This window comes from Delphinapterus leucas, chromosome 6, assembly GCF_059928025.1.
Source record: "Delphinapterus leucas isolate spDelLeu-1000000601 "Yukka" chromosome 6, BTC_Dleu_Yukka2, whole genome shotgun sequence".
NCBI classification, from domain to species: Eukaryota; Metazoa; Chordata; class Mammalia; order Artiodactyla; family Monodontidae; genus Delphinapterus; species Delphinapterus leucas.
This window is the reverse complement of record NC_143134.1, coordinates 9392871-9418684: the sequence shown is the minus strand read 5'-3', so window position 1 is coordinate 9418684 and position 25814 is coordinate 9392871. Positions and strand designations below refer to the sequence as shown.

The 25814-nt window shown below is 46.0% G+C and overlaps 1 protein-coding gene across 1 annotated transcript in view; it reads right to left on the bottom strand.

Annotated features, from left to right (window-relative positions):
• PALLD (palladin, cytoskeletal associated protein) overlaps nucleotides 1-25814 on the bottom strand; it is a 382354-nt gene that overhangs the window by 228411 nt on the left and 128129 nt on the right. The window contains exon 2 of the mRNA XM_089912674.1: nucleotides 3761-3939. Coding sequence (XP_089768800.1) covers nucleotides 3761-3939 — 179 coding nt within the window. The remainder of the gene's footprint in view (nucleotides 1-3760; nucleotides 3940-25814) is intronic.

The following is a 25814-nucleotide window of genomic DNA, read 5'->3' as shown; positions in this document are numbered from 1 at the left end:
CGGCGCAGCGAGGACCGAGGCCTGCCTGTCCTGCCAAGTGTCCCCACCCAGTGCCTGGCCCACCGCCTGCCTTCCAGGGGACCTTCAGTGAACACGTGACCCATGACCAAAAGCTCAGTGGTGTCCTGAGATGTTCCAGGCACACATCCCAGGCCTGTTACTGGATGCAGATGACGACCCTGCTGCCCCAAGACCCAAGGTTCACCTGCATTTTCCCCTGTGGCTATTCAGACTTAAGGGGTCACACTGACTGGCTTTAGTCCTTGAAGCTCAGGGGAGTGTGAGTGTCTGTGTGAGGTCTGGGGCCCTACAAGTCTCCCTAAGCTGCCGTTTCCTCAGCCACAGAATGGGGTGATTTTTGTAAGGATTAAATGAGATAATCCAGGTGAAAACGAAGACCAGGGTTCGGTTCCTAGTTAAAACTAGGAGATAAAAGTTAGTTGCTGGTTTTGGGTTTTTTTTTTTTAATTTAAAAAAATTTTTTTTAAATTTTTGGCTGCCTTGGGTCTTTGTTGCTGCACGCGGGCTTTCTCTAGTTGCGGCGAGCGGGGGCTACTCTTCATTGCGGTGCCAGGCTTCTCATTGCAGTGACTTCTCTTGTTACGGAGCACGGGCTCTAGACACGTGGGCTTCAGGAGTTGTGGCACGTGGGCTGAGCAGTGGTGGCTCTCGGGCTCTAGAGTGCAGGCTCAGTAGTTGTGGCTCACGGGCTCTAGAGTGCAGGCTCAGTAGTCGTGGCTCACGGGCTCTAGAGTGCAGGCTCAGTAGTTGTGGCTCACGGGCTCTAGAGCGCAGGCTCAGTAGTTGTGGCACGCGGGCTCAGAAGTTGTGGCTCTCGGGCTCTAGAGTGCAGGCTCAGTAGTTGTGGCACACGGGCTCTAGAGTGCAGGCTCAGTAGTTGTGGCACACGGGCTCAGAAGTTGTGGCTCTCAGGCTCTAGAGTGCAGGCTCAGTAGTTGTGGTGCATGGGCTTAGTTGCTCTGCGGCATGTGGGATCTTCCTAGACCAGGGCTCGAACCCGTGTCCCCTGCATTGGCAGGCGGATCCTTAACCACTGCACCACCAGGCAAGCCCCTTAGTTACTGTTCTTAAACTGAAATTTCCTCGTTATCATTCTAAAAGTTGCTGCGCAAGGCAGTGAAATTTAGACAGTTTCCAACTAGTAGGTTGTTAAACTTTTAGGGAAGGTTTCCTCAAGGTTTTTAAATCTACAGAAAACTTCCTACCCTCCGGTACCCACCTCCACCCGCATACTGCACGCTGACATAGCAACAGCAATGTGGTTTAGGGACAACAGAGATATTCCTAAGTCTAACTTAGTGCTGCAGTGAGGAAAACATAAACACTTCTTCCTTTCAGTCATAATAGGAGCCTAAGAATTTATGTGAAATTCTCTTCCATTTCATGTAATTGTTCTTAGGGATAAGAATACACCAAAACGAGGCTTTAAAAAAGTTATCACCCATACTTCATGGGGACAATGGGCCAGTTTCCTAACGCACTTCCCAGGAGGCTTAGGAGGCTGACGCTTAAGGGCTCCTTATTCCGGCTCTGCCCAGACCCCTCCTCGCCTCAGCACAAAGATCTGAAGCCAGACCCGCAGCTGGTGGGCCGTCCAAGCCAGTGCAGGGTCCTCGGGTGCAAAAAGGGACACTGGGAACACCCGCCACCTCTGTGGAGCCCTGGGCATGGACCACGCGTGGCAGGTAGAACTGGGGGTGCTTTTCCCACATTAAGTAGTTCGTGCAGAGACCCCAAAGGCAGGAGAGGACTGCACTGCAGGGGCTTCTACGTGGCAGAGTTCAATTTAATGAAATAAAGTTAAAGACCATGGCATGCATGTTTTGGACCTCCAGAGTCAGACCCTGGAGTGGTTTCCAAGGCAGAGAAATAGTTCCTCTTATTCTATGAAAGTTAGTGTGTCTTATATACCTTGCAGCTAATCTTTTAAGTTCACTGGTATCCTTATAACACTTTAAATATCTCTGTTATATCACTTATAACATCACTTACTTTATATTCTTTTTTAAAAAATGTGTCCATCTGGGCTGTTGGATTGGGAACTCCTTGATAGCAGGGCCCATCCCCATCATATCTGCACCACGCTGTCTGGCACAGAGCAAGGCCTTAATAAACGTGGCTGGATCGAGCTGGTAGACTAGTACGTAAAACTGACGTGATTTAATGTCTGTAGTACAGAAGCAATCCACACTGAAGTACCCATTTCTAGCAACCTTGAAAGCAAATAAAGCATTTAATTTTAAGCAGCTCTAGTTGACCTTGGTTTCGAAAGACAAATCTGACCATCATTAACAAACGGGTTTTGTTTTTTTTTTTAATGGAAGTTTAACTTTTCTCCTCTGTATTCTAAAATGCTTCAAGAAGTTTGCTCCACAGCCAGCCCATGACTGATACTCACTGCTCACTTATTAAATGCTAAAAATCTTTTTGCCATTCTTTTCCTGTTCATTTAGCACTTTGAGATACACGTGACATAGCGAATAGGATATGGGCCCTGGAGTAAGACGGACTGGGTCCAAATCCTGGAGTGACTTTGGACAGGTCCCTTTCACCTCCCCAGGCTCAGTTTACCCATGTGTAAAAGGGGACCCTGATAACACCTCACAGGTTCACGGTGAGGTTTAAGTGACCATGTCTGCACGTGTGTGTACATATAAGTGCCATGTAGTATCACTTATTGTTAATACAGAAGGTTTGCTCTTATTAGCAGGACAAAGTCCCCGAAGGAGCTCACAGACGCTTGCAAAGACAATGCAGGGGACCTTCTTATTAAAAGTAAAGGCACATAGTTTTAGTTGGCAGTAACAGTTACTTGTAAATTTTTCTTCTTTTTTTTTTACCAGTTCTTACAAGGGCTATAAATAATGGTTCACATCTTGCTTTCTTCTACTTTAAAAAACAAAGAAATTTAGTGCTATTAAAGAGTAAAAAAAAATTTAGTAAAAAGATGAAGATTAAGGTACTGGAGACCTCGAGGATTTCAATTTTCTCTCTGTGTTCCGACTACTATTTTTAAATGCAAGCAATTACAAGGCTACTCACCAATTTATGGCTTTAGGGACACAGAACACTGGTGTTTAAGCCACTTCCCACTTAAGTGATTGATAGTGATAAAAATGCAACAGTGATGTAAACTATATACTTTGAAAGCAAGTTTTCTAATTCCCTATAGGCTGAGTCTCGTCAAAAATGAATTGTTAGAACAATAGAGATAGTCTACTCTCTGCCCACCCCTCTTTAATGCAACATTGATTCTGGAAATTTTTTGACCTAGTGATTACAAGTTCATGGTACACTTAGCAGAAATAGCAGCATCCTAACAAAAAAGGAAAAGTTCTAGAATCTAATAGAAATGAGAACATTTAAAAATACTCAACTGCTTAATATCCCTGTGAATGATCTCCTAAGTCTTTGAGAGTTTAACTTTGGTTGACAGGTCTAGTATTTCTAGTATTTTAATATGCCCACATTCTTCGTCCACCAGAGAAACCAGAAATAAGTTGGACACTTAGTATTCTAAATAAATTCACGTAGCTGAAATGTTTTAAATGAAAAGGAACAAATGTTGACATCAGACATTGTCGACGTACACGTACACCCAAGTGTCAGAGCCACTCGATTTATCTGTCCTGGAGGACAAATGAGGTTTGACTCACAACGTTGGAAAACCACGTTCACAAGAAGCAATGGGCCCCTGCCCACTCGGCTCTCCACGCCCCCACCCCACATCCCTGGGTACCTTCAATGAACACCTCGGCCGATGTGGTGTCAGAGCCACCGGGGTTCGCGGCCAGGCAGGTGTAGCGCCCTGTGTCGTCCTCAAAGGCCTCGGCTATGACCAGCGTGTGCAGGTCGCCCCCGTCCCAGCGGATCTGGATGTCGGGACTGTCGTGCAGCTCGATTCCCTCACAGAACCATCTGCTGGCCAAACGGAAGTCCCAGGACAGGAGGGAGAGAAAGGAAAAGGGGACGTTTAAAATAATAAAGCAGAAGTGAAAGGCGAGATGCTATGTAACGAGATGCCTGTCTGATAAAAAAAAAAAAAGACCTGTGTCCGTGTTACTGACCTTACTAAATGCTATTACATTTGAGACCATGAAATGCATGGCTAGACAATTCCCATGCGTTTTCTTGGAAATAAGGGACATCATCACACTGCGAAAGACCATTTCAGTTACAAAATGAAAGGAACACTAGTTCCAAGTGTCTTACAAAAATGTTTTATCACCAGTGCCTCTCACGTCTATTACAATTTTATCTATTGTTCTTATCTAAAGAAAAATATGAAAGTAATATAAATATTGTGCTCAAAATAATGTACAGTATCAAGGGAGACGTTGTCATGTTACAGACCCTGGGCAGCAATGTTCCTGTTGACATGGTCAGCTGGGCAGGAACAGAGTTAACGCCTTCCACATTTCCGATATTTAGAGAACCTTCCAGCAGCGTGCCCCGCCCCCATGATGCGGGCAGGGGCAGCAGTGCTCTGTAATTCATTCTTGCTGGTCTCACCCCTTCCCATCGACCAGGCCCTTGGTATGGGAGGTGGCAGGTGGCCAGACTGTTTCTATGCGGGTTCCCCCTCACACCCTTTCCTTTATTCCCTGAGCACCTCCAACTCTCAACAGGATTTTTACAAAAAAATACGAAGCTGCCCTAACCCTCCTCCCCACAAATGTGATTTAGTTTTAAAGAAATACGAAGGAACGTGCCACTGACAACTAAAAGGACTGAAGTCTCTGGGACAGAATTGTCCATTTAGCTCTTTATCAGCACTGAGAGATTTTCCCTGAGTCTGATCCTCTATAAAATTCTTTGGACTTGGCATCCTTTTTATGTCAGTGAAAACTAACCTTTCCTGCATTGAGATAGCATAATATAGGCTTCTGTCTATATTCAGTCTGAAAGTTAAGTTAATAAAACAAGCCAGTTTGCTAATACTTAGCATATTAACTCCAGAAACTATATTAAAAAAAATAAGTACGGGATATTTGGAAACGAACAGACATGACTTCGGGAATTAAAAACCATATAAAGGGCTTCTCTGGTGGCGCAGTGGTTGAGGGTCCACCTGCCGATGCAGGGGACGCGGGTTCATGCCCCGGTCTGGGAAGATCCCACATGCCGCGGAGCGGCTGGGCCCGTGAGCCATGGCCGCTGAGCCTGCGCGTCCGGAGCCTGTGCTCCGCAACGGGAGAGGCCACAGCGGTGGGAGGCCCGCGTACCACAAGAACAAAAACAAAAAAAAACATATAAAAGAACCAGCCAACTGAGCATCTATGCAATGCAAGGTATATCGCTTTTGAGGCAGTTAAGAAGGGCAGTATTTCATGATTCTGAGTAGTCTGTGATTTCCTTTGTTTTCGTAAAGTCTTGGAGAACATTCTGGCCGAGAACCATTTTCTAGTCCCTCCTTCTCTGCTCCTTCCACAATCACAGGCCAGATCCTCACCCCGCCCGCCCCCCCCCGCCCGGAGAACTGTCTATGGCTCCAGGGTTACTTGACCTGAAGTCTTTTAATTGATCTCTTCATCCCTGGCAAGCTATGGAGTCTTTATCCTGTGGCAGGTGAAAGCACTCGACACTCTTCCCTACATGAACCATTCCCTAAACTTTAGATCTTTATTGTCTGCTTTCCTATAACTTGACCCAGGTTTTCTTTTCTATCATGTTCCTATCCGAATCCTGTTTCTGTCAGATATCTGCGTGGAGTTCTCGTTTCCTATGCAGCCCTCATGTATGACCTGCTTCCTCTCTGCTCCCTGCAATTCTCCCCTCACCCTCTGTGCCCATCCCACCCTGGAGCTGCTCTCCTCACAAGCAAGCGAAAGGTGCCTTCAACAGACTCAGCTCTACTGAGCACACGCTTGCCGGGCATCTTCCACGTGGACGGCACCACGTCAGGTACTAGAGGCCTGGAAGAGTCGAGCCTGGTGGACTCTGTAACCGGCCAGAGTCTAGGTGTCTGTACGTTACCTAGGGTGAGTTACGCTGCCATAAAAAGATAAGAACCAACTGTCAGAGGGAAAATGAGCAAGAAAAAACGCAATTAAGGTTTAAAAGAGAGGACGATTGATTGCCTTGGTTAGATAAGCTCCTTGGGACACCCCTGCCGGCCACCCCAGGGCTGTGATACCCTGACCTCAGGCTGTGCACACAGCCTGCAGGCCACCACCTGCTTTCCTGAGGCCCGTGAGCCAAGCAATGGTTTCCATGTTTTTAAAGGTGAGGAAAAAAATTAGAAGAGTATTTTGTGACACATGGAAATTATATAAAGGTCAGATTTCAGAGTCTATAAACAAAGTCTTGGGGGATCACAACCGTGCCCTTGAACTAACACAGTGTCTGTGGCCACCTTCGTGCTGCAGCGACAGCTGGGTTGTTGGGCCAGACTGCATGGCCCACAAATCCTGCAACAGTTATTATCTGGATTTTACAGGAAAAGTGTGGTCCTTGGACCAGTGGCATCAGCACCATTTAGGAGCTTGTTAGAAATGCAGAATCTCTGGAGGTCTCGCAGAAAACTACAAATAGAACTACCACACGATCCAGCAATCCCACTCCTGGGCATATACCCTGAGAAAACTATAATTCAAAAAGATGCATGCACCCCAATGTTCTCTGCAACATTGCTTACAACAGCCAGGACATGAAGACAACCTAAGTGTCCATCAACAGAGGAATGGATAAAGAAGATGTGGCACACATATACAATGGAATATTACTCAGCCTTAAAAAAGAATGAAATAATGCCATGTGCAGTAACATGGAAGGACCTGGAGATGATCACAGTAACTGAAGTAAGTCAGGCAGAGAAAGACAAATATCCTATGATATCATTTATATGTAGAATCTAAAATATGACACAAATGAATCTGTCTATGAAACAGAAACAGACTCACAGACATAGAGAACAGACTGGCGGTTGCCAAGGGGGAGAGGGTAGCAAAGGGATGGATTGGGAGTTTGGGGTTAGCAGATATAAGCTTTTATATATAGGATGGATAAACAACAAGGTCCTACTGTAGAGCACAGGGAACTCTATTCATTATCCTGGGATAAACCATCATGGAAAAGAATCTGAACAAGAATGCATATGTATATATATATATATGTACAACTGAATCACTCTGCTGTACGGCAGAAATCAACACAACACTGTAAATCAACTGTACTTCAATAAAAACATTAAAAATTTAAAAAAATAAAAGAAACGCAGAATCTCGACCACCATCCCAAGCCCACTGAGTCGGTTCAGACCCCAGTGATTCACATTCACGTGAAGGGGAAGAAGTTCCGGTCTGTCACGCGTGGACCAGGCCAGCCTGCATCACGGGGCCTGCATCGTCACTTCTTGAGCAGAGAAGCCGTATTGTATGTGTTCTGTATCTGCAAAAATATGTTCTGTTTGTTTCTCTCTCCTCTACACTCAAAAAATTGTAGCCTTATTCACTTGACAATTGATAACTATGTCACTTCCTATCCTCCGTGGTGTTTCTTTATATCACTATTTGAGGCCTAATGCATTTAGGCCTTACTGCCTCATCCAGGAAATGGACTCTCTTTCATTGATCCATAGTGTACTGCACCTAGTTGGTGCTTTAAAAATACTTACTACCTGCCACTTGTTACTTTAGAATATGCTGCCCAAGAAAACAACAAATGGTGAAGGCTCTGTGGCCTAACAGATTTGGAAGATGCTACCTATTATATACATGTATATGTATATATCGCTCCTTCATGTAATTAAGATTTTCTTATTAAAGGCCCTGAGAAGTCCTGCAGAAAACAAATTAGTTTAATGTTGTTTAAGCCAGCATTCATTCATCTTACTTGGCCATGCGACTCTTTCTCATTTTGCATCTCCTAACATCCCGTGTGTATGTTGCACGATGCTTTTCTGGCACATTCATCCCATACAGCCTGCGTTTTTTAAAAACTGAATTAAGACCAATTATAACCTGGGACTTCCCTGGTGGTCCAGTGGTTAGGACGCGATGCTTTCACTGCCATGCCCCAGGTTCGACCCCCTGGTCGGGGACCTAAGATCCCGCAAGCCGCATGGTATAGACCAAAAAAAAAGGACCGATTATAATCTGAGCAATGATGATAAGTGTAAGCCTGAAGAACATGATCGGTAAGCACAATAAAGTACTTGAACTACACTGAACACTGGCAAAAAGGTTCAGGTACAAATGCACTCTGGCCACAGCCTAACACACCTATCTGGTCTTGGGGATGGTGCCTCGTGACACCAACATGGCACGTGGTGACGTGGGTGGTCCTTACAAACCCCAGGGATGACTTGGCTTTTGCTTTTTAAACACTCATGCTTTTTGTTCTCTAGCTCCACAGATGACATTTTTAAAGCATCTTAGGTTGTAGCACGTAGAAGAAATAGCGCAGACAAAAGACTAAATTTGTCGATCAGGCAGCAAGCCATGGAGGAAATTATTTGATGAAAGGTTAAGTCATGAACAGCTTTGCTTCTTTGAAGGGTCCGAGGATATCGCGGTGTTTCTGAGGCTATGCACCCACGTCGGGTCCCTGACCTTGTCATGACCCCCACTGAGTCCTTCACCTTCTACGGAATGAGCTCTGCCCCTGCCGTCCTCTCCCACAAGGACAGAGGCTTCGGCGGGGCCCGAACTCATGGCCGTGCTCACACAGCTCCCCAGGGCTGTGAGCTCCAGCCCCGCATCCACACACGGCTCCTACTTGGCACGTCTTTAACCGTCTGTGTTTCTGACGCTTTGACGTGCTGGCCTGGCTGACCTCAGAGACGTGGCCCCTCCCAGGGCTGCGGGTTCCTGGAGACGGTAAGTGACACCTTCAGGCTCCTTTCCAGTAAGACTCACCAACCCAGAGCCCATCCCCCACCCCCCACAGACCCTCCCACTCGGGCCACCGTGCACCTGCTCTAACGCCCACAGCCAGGCGGTGACAACCAGGACAGCCCCGAGTCCAGAGCCGATGGCCCCATTCAGAGCAGCCCCGAGGCCTCCCCCTGCCCCACCCACCAACCCTTCCTGCAGGGACACAGTGAAGGCCCCCCCTCCCCTTCCGCTCTGCCTCCCGACCCACCCTGGGGACCCCCTGTCCTCCCCCACCCCATGGCGCAGGGAGCTCCCTGCTCTGGGGCCTGTGAGTAATACAACCGTTTCAGAGGCATCTCCTCCTGACCTGTCAGCCTCACCACACCTGAATGACGACACCACCTGCTTTTTCATACACTGAACTCATCAGAGAAGAATGAGCTTACAGATGAAGACAGGCTGGAACAGATAAATCGTTAAAATACCACCTATGGGGCTTCCCTGGGGGCGCAGCGGTTGAGAGTCCGCCTGCCGATGCAGGGGACGCGGGTTCATGCCCCAGTCCGGGAGGATCCCACATGCCGCGGAGCGGCTGGGCCCGTAAGCCATGGCCGCTGAGCCCGCGCGTCCGGAGCCTGTGCTCCGCAGAGGGAGGGGCCGCCAAAGTCGTATCTGGTCATTTCTGCCTGAAGATGTCCACAGAGGGAAGTTGATCTGCTCTCACCTACTCAAACTGAAGTGCAGCTACAAGGCATAGCATGAAACTCAAAATCATCAACTCCACGCATATGTCAGAGGAGGAAACCGGTCTTCTCCACTCTTCTGTAGCCGATCAAAGACACATCACCTTCTTATGTGACCTAAGAAATCCTGAAGGTTTGAAGTCTGGACACCACGAGGTAGCGGATGAGCTAAAGTCACTTTATTTCATTAGATTTCTTAACATTTCCATCAGCTTCCGGGCAAAGAACTCGAAACACTTAACTATTCTTTAAAGAAGAGGTAAACGTCAGGGCTGTTGATTCAGTTTTGACCTGCAATTTATTCCCAATTAAATTCTTATTGCTAGCGTGGCTTCAGACAGGCTACGACGTAAACACACAAAATCAACGCAGCCCGGGTGTGGGGAAGGCACGGCACGGGTGTGACCCTCCGCCGCCCCCCATCCCGAGGCAGACGTCATTAACAGACCAGAATGTCTTCAGCTAGTGGAACCGAGTGCCTCGGAGTGGCAGGCGACACAGCAACTGAAGCACAAGTCTATAATGGAACACACTGCCGTCCTCACCTTGGTCTCCTAGAAAACACATTTCACTTCCCTGCAGATCCTGAAAGCTGCTTCTATTTATTACAAGGTGAGAGTGGAAAGAGACCTTGGTTGAGATGCAGCCGTGTGGAAACATGTCCTGTGCCAAGACAGAGCCTACTCGGGTAGAATTCCGCTGAAGGGCACCTGGACATTTTTTCATCCCCTTTCTAATACCTGGAAGCCATTTATTTAGTGGACAGGACACCGGACAGCATATTAGAAAATCAAATCCAGCTATCTGTATACCCATTCTGTACCTCTGATAAATTTCAGCTTCCTGTCATACTTCTAATCTGTTACTGTAAAATGGTAAACACGTATAATACAATCTCACAGTTAGGGTGAGGTGATACAATGTTTGGGAACAGTGACAGTTCTGAAGGGCTTATTTGATTCACACGAAGGGAAAGAGAATGAATTCTTATTAAATGCCTATTATACGCTATGTGCTTTGCAAATATGGCCTCGTTTTACCTTCCAACAACCTTGTAAAGTAGTTGTCACTGTACTGAAGATACAGGCAGCTCCCATTTACCTACAGAATGTGGACGGTTAAATCCAGACAATCTGCACATTTCCTTTTCCTCAATACTTGTAGTTTCACCTTTCATGGAGCTTTTTACTATGGATAGAAACAAGCTGTAACAAAGTTTCCTGGTTCTTCCTCTAATCTCTGTGGAGCCACTAAGCTGCTATGTAATTGCCACTGGACAGCAGCTGAGAAGCAAACATTGCCCATCCGTGTGCCTGGTAAATCCCCAGTGAAAAGAATTAAGAGATGCTCGCGTCACAGCAACCCAGTTGACACTGGTTGTCAGATTTTAAGGCCACTAAATGGGGTATGAAAATAACCCTGCATTAGTTAGAAATAAAATGTAAACGGGTTAGGAGATGCAGTCTCATTCATTCATCCATTCACTCATCAAGCAATCATTTATTCATCCATCAAGGGGCTGACTGCACTTAAATTCCAACCCAGGGACTGACCAGGGTACAGATGGAAGATAAACCGGGTTTTTCATCTCATGAGACTAGTAGTAGGGAAAACGGAGAAGAAATCCGAATTATAGACATCAGCTCATCTAATGAAATTGGGTTTTCCTACCACATGGAAGCAGGTACTGCTTCAAAAATCTTTCAAGATTGGTTATAGCCTCCAGCTTACAGATTCAGCTTGCTACGCATAGAATACTTAGGTTGAAATCAGTTTATTAGAGACAGGATAATGTCGATGGACTTGCTGAGTCTTGAATTTTTCCTTTTTATTCATAAAGGCTTATAACACGTACGAAAAAAAAGGACTGTAGTATTTAAAGCTCTATAAGATGGCGTATTTCTTTATATTATTCTGTGCTGTATTTTGAAATCAACAACGTTTTAATATACATATACATGTATATTTCTTCTTGTGGCCTGTCTTTTTTTCCTCGGGACTTTTTTCAAACGTTCCAGCCTAAAAATGAGACAGTGCCAGAAATTCAAGGTTCCTATTACGGCACCAAGCAGGATGTGATAGGACTGAAATTCAAGAAGGTGTTTTACACAGAAGAGTTTCCTATTTAATTGTTCACTTTCTACATTTCGAGGTGAGGTTAAATGTAATGGCTGACTTGGTCTGAGTCCGATGTTGGAGGAGAACGCCTGCATCTGACTGCAGTCCTGGGAACTCCTCAGTTGGGGTGGAGAGGGGTCAGGAGAATAAGTAAAATCAGGGGCATCGCAGCTGCTTCTGAGCAAGCGGCTGTCTTTGGAGACCACCAGAGGTTTCCATTTTGGACAGTGTAGGACAATTTTAGCGTTTACAATGTGGCTTTCCTTGTTTCCTGCCCTTCTGACCCCTGGCACCTGACAGGCTGGCTAAGAACTGCATACTGGAGCTGGGATATACGTCTGGGCAAGCTCAGAACACTCCGGTTTTCCAAGACAGGGGAAGAGTGCTGGTTTTTATGACACTAAATTCAACTGCTAAATGAGAGGAACTAACAAATCCACTGGCAAAGCAGAGTTTATACTTCCCAGCATGGGAGATGGATAGTTTATGTTAAAAAACCACATAGAGCACCACTCGGCTTCCAAAGTAATATCTATTCCAGTACTATCACTTAAAAGGAAATATATATTTTAGGACTCACAGTTTCTTTTGCTGTCCTTATTTTTCTGTACCACAGCGATGTGTCATGGAAATTTTCTGCACCCTGTATTTTAAACATGTGGCTTTTAAAACGAACAAATCTGACTTATAAAACTTACAAAGCTTCATCAGTGGAGCATGGCTAATATTCTCCAACGCTGCTAAGGAAAACGGTAAATCTCCGAAGTCAGTTAATTGAAACAAGGAGGCCTTATGAAATGAAAGCCTTTAAAAACAGTTGAGTTTTCATTCTCCCTTATAAGGCAGTTTCCTTACGCTCATGGGGAAACCGAGTTACATTCAAAGTTTTCTGCTTTGCTTCTCCACTGATTCGTACTTCTCAGAAGAAGTCATCTGCAAAGGGTGTCAGTGGTGATCGCACAAAGGCAAATCCAGCCCACAGCGGCCCCTTCTCCAAAGCGCAAGCAGCCACATGGCTTCATGCAATCGTGTGCTTGGAGAAAAGAAAGAAACCGGCTTCTTTAATGCTAATATAATGGAAATAAAGGGTAGAGAAAACACCAGGGACAGGAGTGGTTCAGCAATGGTCCCGTTTTCCAGGTGCCCTTTCTCCCAAAGGAAGGGCAGCTCTCTGCCCTGAGCTGGAGAATCACCAACATGAAACCGGCAACCTCTGCCCAGCATGAACCCCACTCATGCCTACGCTCACAGGCAGGCCGTGTGCCAGTATCTCACTTCACGCATCCTCAATTAAGCACCAATTAATTTTTATGGAGCAGTTTTCGTCTTGTCACCAAAGATTTCTTAATTCTTTACATGTGTTCCCATGAACCACAAGACACACCATGTTTATCCTGTCGAGTGGATTTATAGGCAGACCAAAGTAAAGTTATTCCTTGGCTAAATCTACTATGGCTATAATTTCATGACCGCTTAGCTTGAGGGCCAACAGCTAAATCTGTGTGGACAACAGATGTACTTTAACCTTATGGTCCAAAAGAGACCAATAAATAGATTGATGTTTTGAAATTCAAAGCCCAGGAAATGATAAAATAGATTTTGAACTGAAACCAGACTCACGTCTAACAATTCAAATCTCTAATCATCACTTTATCTCCCAAGACAGGAAGATAAAAGATGTGGGGTGGCAGCGGGGGATCAAGTAGCCTAGAAAAAATGAAACTTCAAAAATAATTTGACCTTGTTTTGTTCTGACCATGAGAGGTCGCCTCATGTCTGGACACTGTGAAGAGGCAAATATTTAATCACTGTCCCTAACACACAACTGTAAAAACAGGCAAGCGGAATTTACACCAAGTCCGTGTGCTGCCAGAAGCTATTAAAACCTCAGGCTGCTTCTAATCGGTTCCACACTGAGAGGGTAGTTAGCGGATTAGGGCTGGGAGTCTGCAGTCCGGTTCTGGTTCTGCCTGGTCCGTAGACCAGCCCAGCTGAACGAGACCCAGTCCTTCTCTCTTTGGGGCTGAGCTTCCTTGTTTGTGAGGAATGAACTAGACCCCCATTTCCTCCAATGTGTCCCTAGAAAGCAGTTCTGCAGCCAGTGGGCAGATGCCGTTGAAAAAGGCTTCTGCGGCCTATAGGTTTATGGAACACCAGGGAAACCAAGTTAAACATCTCTTTTTACTATATAACTTTTTAGCACTGTGTGCCAGCGTGCACTGAATTTCCAAGGCAGAAAGATGGCAGGCATCACTCTCAATCCTACTGGACCACAGAACACGTGCCTCGAGAATCAGGCTGAAGATTTAGCGTGATGTGGACACACACTGGGTTGAATCATCACCCAGATCCCATCTAACCCTACGACAGTGACATTTGATACCTGCCTCCCCTTTACGACTGCCTCTTCCAGTGCCCAGGATGGCATGAGTGAGATGCCTCTTTTTCCACCAGCCCCAGAACGGGTTGAGTCCTTCTCTGGGCAGCCACTCCCAGTTGGCTAGACTTGGCACCTGAATCGAGACATATTTGCCATGCTTGATTTCACAGGCTGTGTTTAAACATCATTTTCTTAGGAGTCAATGTGACACGCTGATTGCTAACCTCCCAACTATCCCTGACTATTAACTCGAAGAATTTTCCTTCCCCTTTTTTCTGACAAGCTGCCGTTTTGCCATGGCACGTGAAGTTACTGGGTCTTCCCTGCCTTTGGAAAATGCTCAAGGTGACCATACAATATAATGTCCAAGTCAGGGCATTTCTGAGTGAAATGACAGGAGCACACAGGGACAGTGGCCAGCAAAGCCGTGTAGACTTCACTGCCAGAGCAACGTGAAAGTGTGGCTTTGGCTTTCGTGGCTATTTTCACTCTGTAAATGTGATTCATTCCCACGAGTGAACAAAAGCAGGTCTCACGGAACACGAGGGGAGAAAGGTCCCCAAACCTCCTGTCGCTCATTCACCAATTCCCAGCTTAAAAAGTAGGTTCATCTTCACTGTTCATCTATGCAAGCGCAGAACTCAGTCAGCCTGACCTGACAAGTCGCTTCAAAGCTACCTGCACGACGAAAACACGCTGGATGTTTCCAAACCTTCCAAGCCTGGGAACCTGGAGGAGACGGCTTCACCAGACAGCAGAGGTGCAATTTCAGCTACTTTGTTGCTGCAGGTACAGCATGGAATCATTAGCTATTGTTGTAGCTCCAGCTGCACTCCAAAGGGGATGAAGTGGGATGTGGTTTATTAGAAACACAGTCTTCTGTGCTTCTGGAACTTGTCCATTCCATACAATGATTGCCTCGGAATTAGGAAATCCCAAAGGGACTAAAACGAAGGCAGGGACGGGGCAGCGGGCCCTCCTGCTTCCTCGACCCCACGGATGGATGGAAACACACACAGAACAGTTCTGTTCCGACTCCTGCAAAGCCCCAGAGTTAACTGCGTGTGACAAACCACGACACTGAAGACGGCTTTCCCCTCGGCAGGCGAACACCCCTCCTCAAAGCAGGGTCCAGGAGGCCTCACCTCCCACTCTTCCCAGTGTGTGAGCTGGCCCCCGGTTTCTGGCCTTGATGGTGCTGAGGAGCAGAAGACACAGGGGCACCCCTTTCTGGAAAAGCTGCACCTTTTAGGGTTGAAAGGGCTTCCTTCTCTGTCTCCCGTCTCATCCCCAGGGAGCTGCAGCCGCACAGGGAATGAGAGGCAGCCCCGGGCAGGCGGCTCCTCGGCAGAGGCTGGGGGCTCAGGACCTCCCGTACCTTGAACCTCACGAGCCCAGCCTCCCGAGCCTCCATGAAGCTGACGTGGGCGCTTAGGAACCACAGACACGTGGAAAGCAGAGCGCGCGTGTGTGAAGTTCACGTGCATGCCGGCCTGCTCAGGGACCCTGTGCACACATGGGGCTCCAAGGTAAGTTTTTCCCAGGGGACCCCCAGCAAAGCCACCCCATCCCAACGCCATCCCTTGAGCCCACTCTGTGTGCCTTCCAGCCGCGCGTGCAGACGCCAGCTTTCCAAGGAGACTATTCGATCACAGAAGGGTCAGGGGTGGAAGGAAGCTCACTGCTGGCAGGGGGTCTGCTCCCGTCAGTAGCAACCAGACACAGAGTGCCTTCCGCACGTGCAGTACACACAGCCACACACACACAACCACACACACAACCACATACAGCCACAACCACACACACACACAACCACACACACACAATACAGCCACAACCACACACACACCACACACACAAACTATACACACAACCACACACACACCACATAAACACACACAACCACATACAGCCACAACCACACAAACACACACACACAAAACCACACAAACACACACCACACACATACCACACATACACACAAACACAACACACAACCATACAAACACACACACAACCATACACACACACAACCACATACAGCCACGACCACACACACACAACCATACACACACAACCACAGACACACAACCACACACACAACCACACACACACCACACATACACACACACCACCACACACAACCACATACATACACACACGGCCACAACCCCACACACACACACCCCTGGATTCAAGGTCTGACTCACGCCTGGAATCAAGTTCCGGGAAGAGCCTCACACACCCTGGAGATGCTGTTTGCAGTTACCTTTCTGACTACAGCCACACAGGCGGTCCACAGCAGCAGCTGTCCCCTTCCTCCCAACAACCTGGAGCGAATACAGACTCTTGCATGTGCAGAAAAGTGAGCTGTTTTCCGGGACAGCCACCGGCCCTGCTCCGAGCCTGGAGGACCTGCACCAGGGCGGGAGGGGCCGCGGGTGTGAGCCGGGCGGGCCGACTGGACCGCACCTCGTTTTATTTGGCTGTTTGAACAACAAACAAAGTGGCAGGTTCCGCTGCAGTGGGTTTTTCTGAGCAAATTACCTACAGCAGGTATTTCATCCCAACAGGCTACATTTCTAAAAAGTGTTAAAATTAATGTTACAATCGGATGCAGACTTAAACCCTTTTCTTTGAAAAATGTATAGACTTCCATGATGAGAAAGCTCTCCTTTCTGACCCCCACCTGCATGCCATTATTTAGAGCTTATGTTCTGCACGCCCCGAAGCTACTGTGATCACACAACACACAGCTTGTGAACTTCAGAGGGACTTGAAGACTTGGCATAAGACAAAACAAGACAAAAAACTCTGAAGCCCTCGTGCGGCGGGTCAAGGGGCAAGCCTTTAGCAAACGGTATTTACTAGTTACAGAAAACAGTAACAGTTCCTCTGCTTGGATAGCAAAGAAAAATCTGTGCTTTTTGCATTTTAAAAATGTCACTGCTGAGAAGGCCTCCATGTGTGTGCTGTGCAGGAAAAGGACAATATACTCGAAATTTGTCTTGTGGAGGATTCTGATTCCCACAGCCCAATATGTGTCTGGGGACGTCCAGAGCCTATGAGCTCTGCCTCGGCCGCCCCTCTTTGGGGCTCCTAAGCATCGCTTGGGAAGAGGAAGAGTGACCAGTAGCTCACTCAGTCCTTTCCAGCCTGTGCACCTCGTGAGAAAGCCTTTCCTCACTACCTAAGAGTTTACTCTGCTCTGCACAAAGGTGCAGGGTCCGAGCTACACCTGAACGCTGTTTCACACTCACGCCTTTTCTCAATTCCTTTGCTAAGAATTATCAGTCTCCCTCTGATCTTAATGTTTCGTGGGTCCAGTTTTTCCAGGTTATATGAATCTAGGCTTAAAAACATTTGCCCGTGTACTAGGTCAGATCAATTTTGAAGGATCTAAAAAAGTTCCCTGAGGTTTCTTATGGCTAAAATGATTCCCTACACCCAGAGTTGAAACAGATAGAAATGAGCTACTGAGTTCCTTGTCACGAGATCTACTGAAGGTGGAAGAACAGGTGGCAGGTCCTGTAGAGGGGATCCAAGAACTGGATGGATAATCGGTTGGGAGACGGGGGCGCCTCGGGCTCTAGCCTTTCTCTCAGCAAATAACAGCAGCTGATTTAAAGTGGGACAAAAGATCTAACCCTGCTGCACTGAATACCGAACTAATAAGGACCTGCTGTATAAAAAAATAAATAAAACTCAAAAAAAAAGAAGGGCGCAGTCCTCTTAACTATGATGCACTGATGAGATTAGCCTAATTTAATCAAGATAATGAACTTTCTGGGGGCTTTTTAATTAGGATGGTTTATTAGGGATGTATTAACTGTTAAGTGGAACTTATACTCAGCGCACAGACTGCTACAACGTTTCCTCGTTTCTAAACAGTTTGTATCACACAATATCTTTTAACAAAGGATTTCACACTTTGTACAAAAACCTGGGTCAATGAGAGTATTTCCTCTAAAAGAATGGCTTTCAAAATTTAGTCATATTCCTTATTCATTTGATGTGTACTAAAGTTTCCATTTTCTTTTGCTGAGGTCCATGTTTTAGCTTTGTTTCACAGACTTTAAACATGTTTGTTAGGAAATCACATGCTCAAATTCAAATCCAACATGGTGTCATTTAATTTTTTAAAAGTGCATTTGAGAGCTCTGAAGAGACATACAAATGTTTGTCATTTAACTAAAGAATAATTTTCATGAAATTTATTTTGCAAATGTACTTTGATGGTTTTCTGAATATCCTACACTTCCCCCCACCTCCATTTTTTATGTCATTCTTATTTTTCCAACACTCTTCTTGGAGAAGAATCACACCACCCAAAAGGAAAGAAAAATCCCGACTTCTGCTTGGTATTCGACCACCGGCAGAGGCGTCTGTATTCTCTGCAGAAGTGTGTGAGTGTGTGTGTGTGTGTGTGTGTGTGTGCGTGTGCGTGTGTGTGTTCACAAGCTCCGTCCCCCCCTCAGCATTGCAACCCCCCAGGCTTCTAGCTTCTGTGCAGAAGTTCCCACCGCCTCTGCCCTGTCATGTGTTGTCCACCCTCAGTGCTGACGGAAAACAAAACTAAAGTAAAACCAGCCCTTTAGGGCATTGTGCAGAATCACTCATCTTTAAATTTTCACTTTTTTTTTTGCGGTACGCGGGCCTCTCACTGCTGTGGCTACTCCCGTTGCAGAGCACAGGCTCCGGATGCGCAGACTCAGCGGCCATGGCTCACGGGCCCAGCCGCTCCGCGGCATGTGGGATCTTCCTGGACCGGGGCACGAACCCGTGTCCCCTGCATTGGCAGGCGGACTCTCAACCACTGCGCCACCAGGGAAGCCCTAAATTTTCACTTTTGTTCAAAAGTAACTCTCCTGAATACAATGCAAAATGTGTATTTGTGCTCAACATGCATAATAGGCAGACACTCATCCTCACGACCTCTCACTTTCTGAACCGACCCCCCTGCCACTGAGGAGCAGAAATTCCTCCCTCTCCCTACCCTCTTCTACCTTGTAAAGCATCATTATATTTCTAAGTGACTAAGAACTAAAGTATTTAATAGCTCTGAAGTTCTGGTAGGATTAGAAAGAGGTTTTTGGCCAGTGACTAAGGAGTTAAACTTAGACATTTAAAGAAACTGTTAAATCTGTTGCCAGGTCGATTGCTGCAAAGTTAAAAGAATGAATTTGCCCAACACTCTGGAGCCTAATAACGTAATTGTAACTAATATGCTGAGGAGATGGAACGTTTCTCACACAGCTTCCATGTGATTTATTGACCGCCAGCACAGTAATTCTTCAGCGGTTCGTAAGACCAGAATTCACAGATTTATTCCTAACTTCAGGAAAAATTGACCTCACTCTTGAACTCTATGCCTTCTTGCATCAATCTCTGAATCGTAAATTAGCTAGGCTAAATCATGATCCCGAGAAGGCCTCCCCCGCACTTCCTGGGGGACAGAATCCGGTTTTCCAAAGTTGGGACTGTATCACTTCATCTTTGGAAAGCCGTTTGTAAGTACATTTATATATTTAGCAAATAACATCATCAGAATGCACACACTTCACGTGAAGGAGGACAGAAAGGGATAGTCAGGAAGTGTTGTTATATGATGTGTGTAGGGTGTGCAGGATTCTTGGGGGCAGGTGGAGGAGGCCAGGGGCAGGAGTTTCCCACTTGGGAGCTGTTTGAGCATCTAAAAGGAAATGATAAAAATAAAAGCTAACACTCTTATGCATTGAAAATGATTGTAACTAATATGGGACTAGGAATTGGTGTAACCTTTTAAGAAGAGAATTTGGCAACACGAGCATTTAGATACCCAGGCATCTGACCCACTGGTCTCATTTCTGGAAAGTTAGGTTCACACGAGGGCACAGGACACATGAAACATATATGTACATAGATGTGTGTCTTAGCATTTTTTAAGTATTAGGAAAACACTCATCTTGCCTCAAATGTCCTTGAGAGAGGAAATGGCCGTTCGATTTTGGCATTCTACACAAGGCAGACTTTAAAAATCCTGTTAGATGAAGCTGTCAAAAGTGCCTCGTCCAGCCGTGGAGCAGCTAAGCCCGTGCGCCACAGCTACAGAGCCCACGTGCCACGACTACTGAAGCCTGAGCGCCTAGAGCCCACGCACCGCAACGAAGAGTAGCCCCCGCTCACCGCAACTAGAGAAAGCCTGCGTGCAGCAACAAAGATCCAGCGCAGCCAAAAATAAATAAATTTGTTTTTTAAAAAAATGCATCGTCCAGTAAAACCGTAAGAGTAGAGAAGGGGACTAGACTTCTGGGGGGGTCAGACAAGAAACCTGTAGCTTTTCGGTTATACTGAGCGGAGGGACTGAGGCTGAGCAAAGACAGAGGACTCTTCACTTTTCATTGGGGAGCTTCCTGTATGATTTTTTTTTTAACCATAAGCAAATATTCCTTATACACATTAAGCTTATTAAAAATGTACAAAAAGGACCCTAAAGAAAAAAAAAAACATGGCACTATTAGAATATCCAATCTATACAGCATTTTAAAAACTGAAAAGGAAATCTATACTTTTTAGGACAATGATGTCCTGTTAAAGGACTTGCATTATCGTTTTGTCAACTTCTTGTGGTCTTCGACCCGTATTCTATTTGTCCCTACCTCGTAAGGTTGTTAGAAGGCTTAAACAAGGTAATGCATGTCTAACCTTTGGTATGAGGCTGGATGCACTCGACTCGGAAAAGGCTAGCCAGCTGATACAACTTCTGACAAAAGCTAAGGGGACCATCCATTGTTGGGGCACAGGAGACAAGTTAAGAAAAGTCTCTGACTCTGGCTGAACACAACGGAATGCACGTCCTCTAGGTCAGCTACCTACACCCGGCTTATATCCCGATGTGCTTGAAATATTTGCCTTTATTCTCTGTCTGTGAAGCTTCCCACTGCTAGGAGGGCCACTGCGTGCTTTCTAAAAACATGGTCCCGGTAAGAATTAAAGAGACTTGATTAAAGAAAACAAATGTTAGCATATTGTCCTATACACTTAAGTAGACGGTCCTGAGACTGGATCTCGTGATGCAAAGAGATGCTAAAAAAAATTCACACCAGCCAGGGGATGCTCTCATCTTGCTTCCGGGAGTGGGTGAAAATACCAAGTGCCTCAGAAATGAGCATCTGTAGAATGTGGCACGTTAGGGTTGAATTCTGTTGTGTTTCCTTAACGACCAAGCAGTAGTTTACAGGAAAATTCTTGGCTCTGCTGAGTCAACGTCCCAAGAACAGGATGCCTTTTAACCACAGAGTGATGCTTGCAGAGGTCACAGGGACCTGGGTTGGATCGTGAAGATCTAGCTGGGAGGACGCAACAGCTCCCCCTGGAGCAAACACAGGCCCGGCTGTGACGAGCCGAGGCTCTGCTCACACACAGTTTTACTCCAGGGGGTAGCGTTTGGACAAGGAGCTGCAAGCACACAGGCTACATAAAGTTTCCAGACGCGGCCACGCGACTGTAGGTATGTTAGGAAGGTAGCTGTGGACTAGTGAGGTTGCTTCCAGCTACAGCAGTGCAAATGGTGCTTTGTGTAGGAAGAGAGGTATCAGCACCTGGAAGGAGCATCTGTGAGGGGACCTTGAAAGCAGACGCTTGATGCAAAAGTATTCACGCCAAGCGATTCTCTATTGATTCTTTGCTGTTGTTGTTGTTGTTTTTTGGCAGCGCTGTACAGCTTATGGGATCCTAGTTGCCCGACCAGGGATGGAACCCGGGCCACCACAGTGACAGGTGGCATCCTAACCACTGAACCGCCAGGGAATTCCCCAAGACATTCTCTAATAATTCCCCTCCTTGGATGTATTAGGACTAACTGGCAAACCTCTCACTTTCTAGGCAAACAGAATTTACACCTTGTTTCCTGAGAGCATCCTCTTCTAATAATTCATACCCATCAGGGCCAAGAAGCTTTCACTTATGACTTAACAGAGAACTCGCGTCTGTCTCTACAGTGCACGGGCCCACGTTCTCCCTCTCTTGTGCCACAGGGCTCTGATTTTTCTCTCTCAGGCTGTGAAATAGCTGCTTCTGACGAATACACACAGATGTCAAAACTGAAGCTGCTATTACTGAGTTAGGAGCATTTCTCCAGCAGCCTCTGCAAACAGCTCAGTGTTCTCCTTTGTCTGGAATGTCGGAGGCTCTGGTGGGTGAGAGAAGGAAAAAAAGTAGCGTATGGGACTTCCCAGTGAGAACTGATTCTGGAACCCTCTGGAGCATATTAGCTCTTTACAGGAAGCAGACAAACCAGAAAAAAGGAGACAGTTCATGTCACATCACCTTTGGAAGCTGTTGCAACCCCAGAGAGCAGTCTGAGTGGATTGAAACGGGGAAGGGAAAAAGCAAAGTGGAACAGCCTTGTTCTAAGTGTAGAGTTTGGATAAATAAGGAAAATGTGCAATTCAGTTCGTGGGAGGGAGTCGTTTCCCCAAGGGGTGCACTGAACAGACTATTTACGTCCTGCAGGCCTGCGGGGCTTTTCGGCAAGTACTTTTGGGTGCACATATGCCACCCCCCAACCTGTTCAAGAGCCCCTCTCCCACAAAGCTTCTTACTGTTGTTGGAATCTACTGTTGCGATGTGTCTTCCCAGCAGCCTTAAACACATCTTTTTCCATAAATTTTTTTTTTTTTTTTTTTTTGCGGTACGCAGGCCTCTCACTGCTGTGGCCTCTCCCGTCGCGGAGCACAGGCTCCGGACGCGCAGGCTCAGCGGCCATGGCTCACGGGCCCAGCCGCTCCGCGGCACGTGGAATCCTCCCAGACCAGGGCACGAACCCAGGTCCCCTGCATCGGCAGGCAGACTCTCAACCACTGCGCCACCAGGGAAGCCCATTTTTCTGTAAAATTTTAATAATTAATCCTGCATTCTGAAGAAAAACAAATGAATAAATATATTCCACTGGAAAAAGTGATCCGGAGAATCTCGTCTGCACTGTAGTCAACACAGTCAGCCAAACCTTTCTGAAGAACTTAACTAAGTATCCAAGGAAATATTTTAATTCTAATCTTCACCCTTTTCCAGGACCTCTTTCGGCTTTAAAAGGCTACTGCAAAAAAATGGGCAAAAGACCTAAATAGACATTTTTCCAAAGAAGACATACAGATGGCCAATACACACATGAAAAGATGCTCAACATCGCTAATTATTAGAGAAATGCAAATCAAAACTACAATGAGGTATCACCTCACACCGGTCAGTATGGCCATCATCAAAAAGTCTACGAACAATAAATGCTGGAGAGCGTGTGGAGAAAAGGGAACCCTCTTGCACTGCTGGTGGGAATGTAAATTGATACAGCCACTATGGAGAACAGTATGGAGGTTCCTTAAAAAAAACTAAAAATAGAACTACCAGATGACCCAGCAATCCCACTACTGGGCATATATCCAGATAAAAACATGCTTCTAAAGGACACATGCAGCCCAATGTTCACTGCAGCACTAGCTACAATAGCCAAGACATGGAAGCAACCTAAATGTCCATCAATAGAGGAATGGATAAAGAAGATGTGGCACATATATACAATGGAATACTCCTCAGCCATAAAAAAGAATGAAGTAATGCCATTTGCAGCAACATGGATGGACGTGGAGATGACCATACTGAGTGAAGTAAGTCAGACAGAGAAAGACAAATGTCATATGAAATCACGCACATATGGAATCTAATTAAAAATGACACAAACGAACTTATTTACAAAACAGACTCACAGACTTAGAGAACAAACTTATGGTTACAAGGGGGGAAGGGTGTGGGGGAGGGAGAGATGGGGAGTTTGGGATTGACATGTACACACTACTATGTCTACAACAGATAACCAACAAGGACCTGCTATACAGCACAGGGACCTATAGCCAATACTCTGTAATAACTTAAGTGGGGAAAGAATTTGAAAAAGGATAGATACGTGTGTATATATAACAAATCACTTTGCTGTACACCCGGAAAAATAAAATATTGTTAATCAGCTACACTCCAATATAAAAAAAATTTTAAACGTCAAAACAAAAAAACAAACAAAAAATCTGATCAATTAACCTGTAAGATATAATTCCAGCTAAAAGGAATTTTCTCCCAGAAGGTCTGAGAAACTGTTTTGATTATGTAATCATCTTGCAAATATTCCTGGTAAGAAGATTAGAGAATTATTTCTCTCACCTCTATGTACTTTCTATATATCAAAACATTTTTGGGCTTTAAGAATATCTCCAGAGCACACATTTCCTAAAGGGTTAGGAAGAATAATTTTTAGAATGAACGATGTTTTTCAATCACTTTAATTTGCACAGCAATTTCATTTATTTTGTAGTATTTTTCAGCAATTGGAAAAAATCACTTTGCTATACGCCTGAAACGAATACAACACTGTTAATCAACTGTACTTCAATATAAAATAAAAAAATTTTCAAAACCTACTTACTGTAGGGCTTCCGTGGTGGCACAGTGGTTAAGAATCTGCCTGCCAATGCAGGGGACATGGGTTCAATCCCTGGTCCGGGAAGATCCCACATGCCGTGGAGCAACTAAGTCCGCGAGCCACAACTACTGAGCCCATGTGCCACAACTACTGAGCCCATGTGCCACAACTACTGAGCCCATGCACCTAGAGCCCATGCTCCACAGTGACAAGCCACCACAATGAGAAGCCCACGCACCACAACAAAGAGTAGCCCCTGCTCGCCGCAACTAGAGAAAGCCCGCACACAGCAACGAAGACCCAACCGCAGCCAAAAATAAATAAATAAATTTATTTAAATAAAAGGAAAAAAAAGGCTACTGCAATGTTCATTTCCTTTTATATCTGATGATCAGCAAAGCACCTCTGAGCTGGCTGAAGAAAGGAGGGTCCTCAAGAAAGCAGTGACACCACACATTCTTGAGTGGTGGGCTTTCCAGTTTTTTCTTTCCCACACTATTTTTGCTATGTAAATTGAGAAGCAAACTATGTTTTCATAATATTTTATGCGTAAGTATTCTTTTATGTGCTCTTAACCTAAATACCTTCAATTTTTTTTAAGTAGTTTTGAGGACTGAGATCTTATCACATTTATACCATCATGTGCAGAAGGTATCTGTATTTTTACAATAAATTGTATTGTTACCAGAAAAGTATAAATACACGTTACATGTCACGGAGCGCTAAACTCTCGAATGATGAAACTCACGCACACACATTATTCTCACCTCCTGAGACTTTGTAATGTAAGCCTCATGGCTAAGACACTATTGATTTTGTGGCTGTTTCTAGAATCACTGCTTGGAACTCTGGACATTAATCTTACGTCACTGATATCAAGGGGAAAGCAGAGGCCTTCAGCACCATGGAGGCAGAGGGCAAGGTATGGATTCATCCTTGCAAGGCCGTGTCCACCATTTCACAAGAGGTGCCTGGAGCCCCCTCTAAGTAGATCTCGTCATGGGGTCAGGATGGTTCCGGAGAGAGGAATGTTCCAGGGGTGGGTGGTAAAGGTCTACATAGGGGCCGACGGGCCGCTGTCTCTCTCACGCTCATCAAGGCCTGGGCACCACACCTGCTGGAGTCCTGCGCAGAAGTGGACAGCGGTGGCACCCCTGGCACCAAAGGGCTCACAGTCAGGGCTCTGACTCAGGCCCACCCCCCAGCTCTCTGCAGGGAGCCCCGGGCTACGCAGGCCTGGTGCCTGGCCTGGGACCCCGGCCTCCCCATCCTCTGTCGTCTACGTGGAC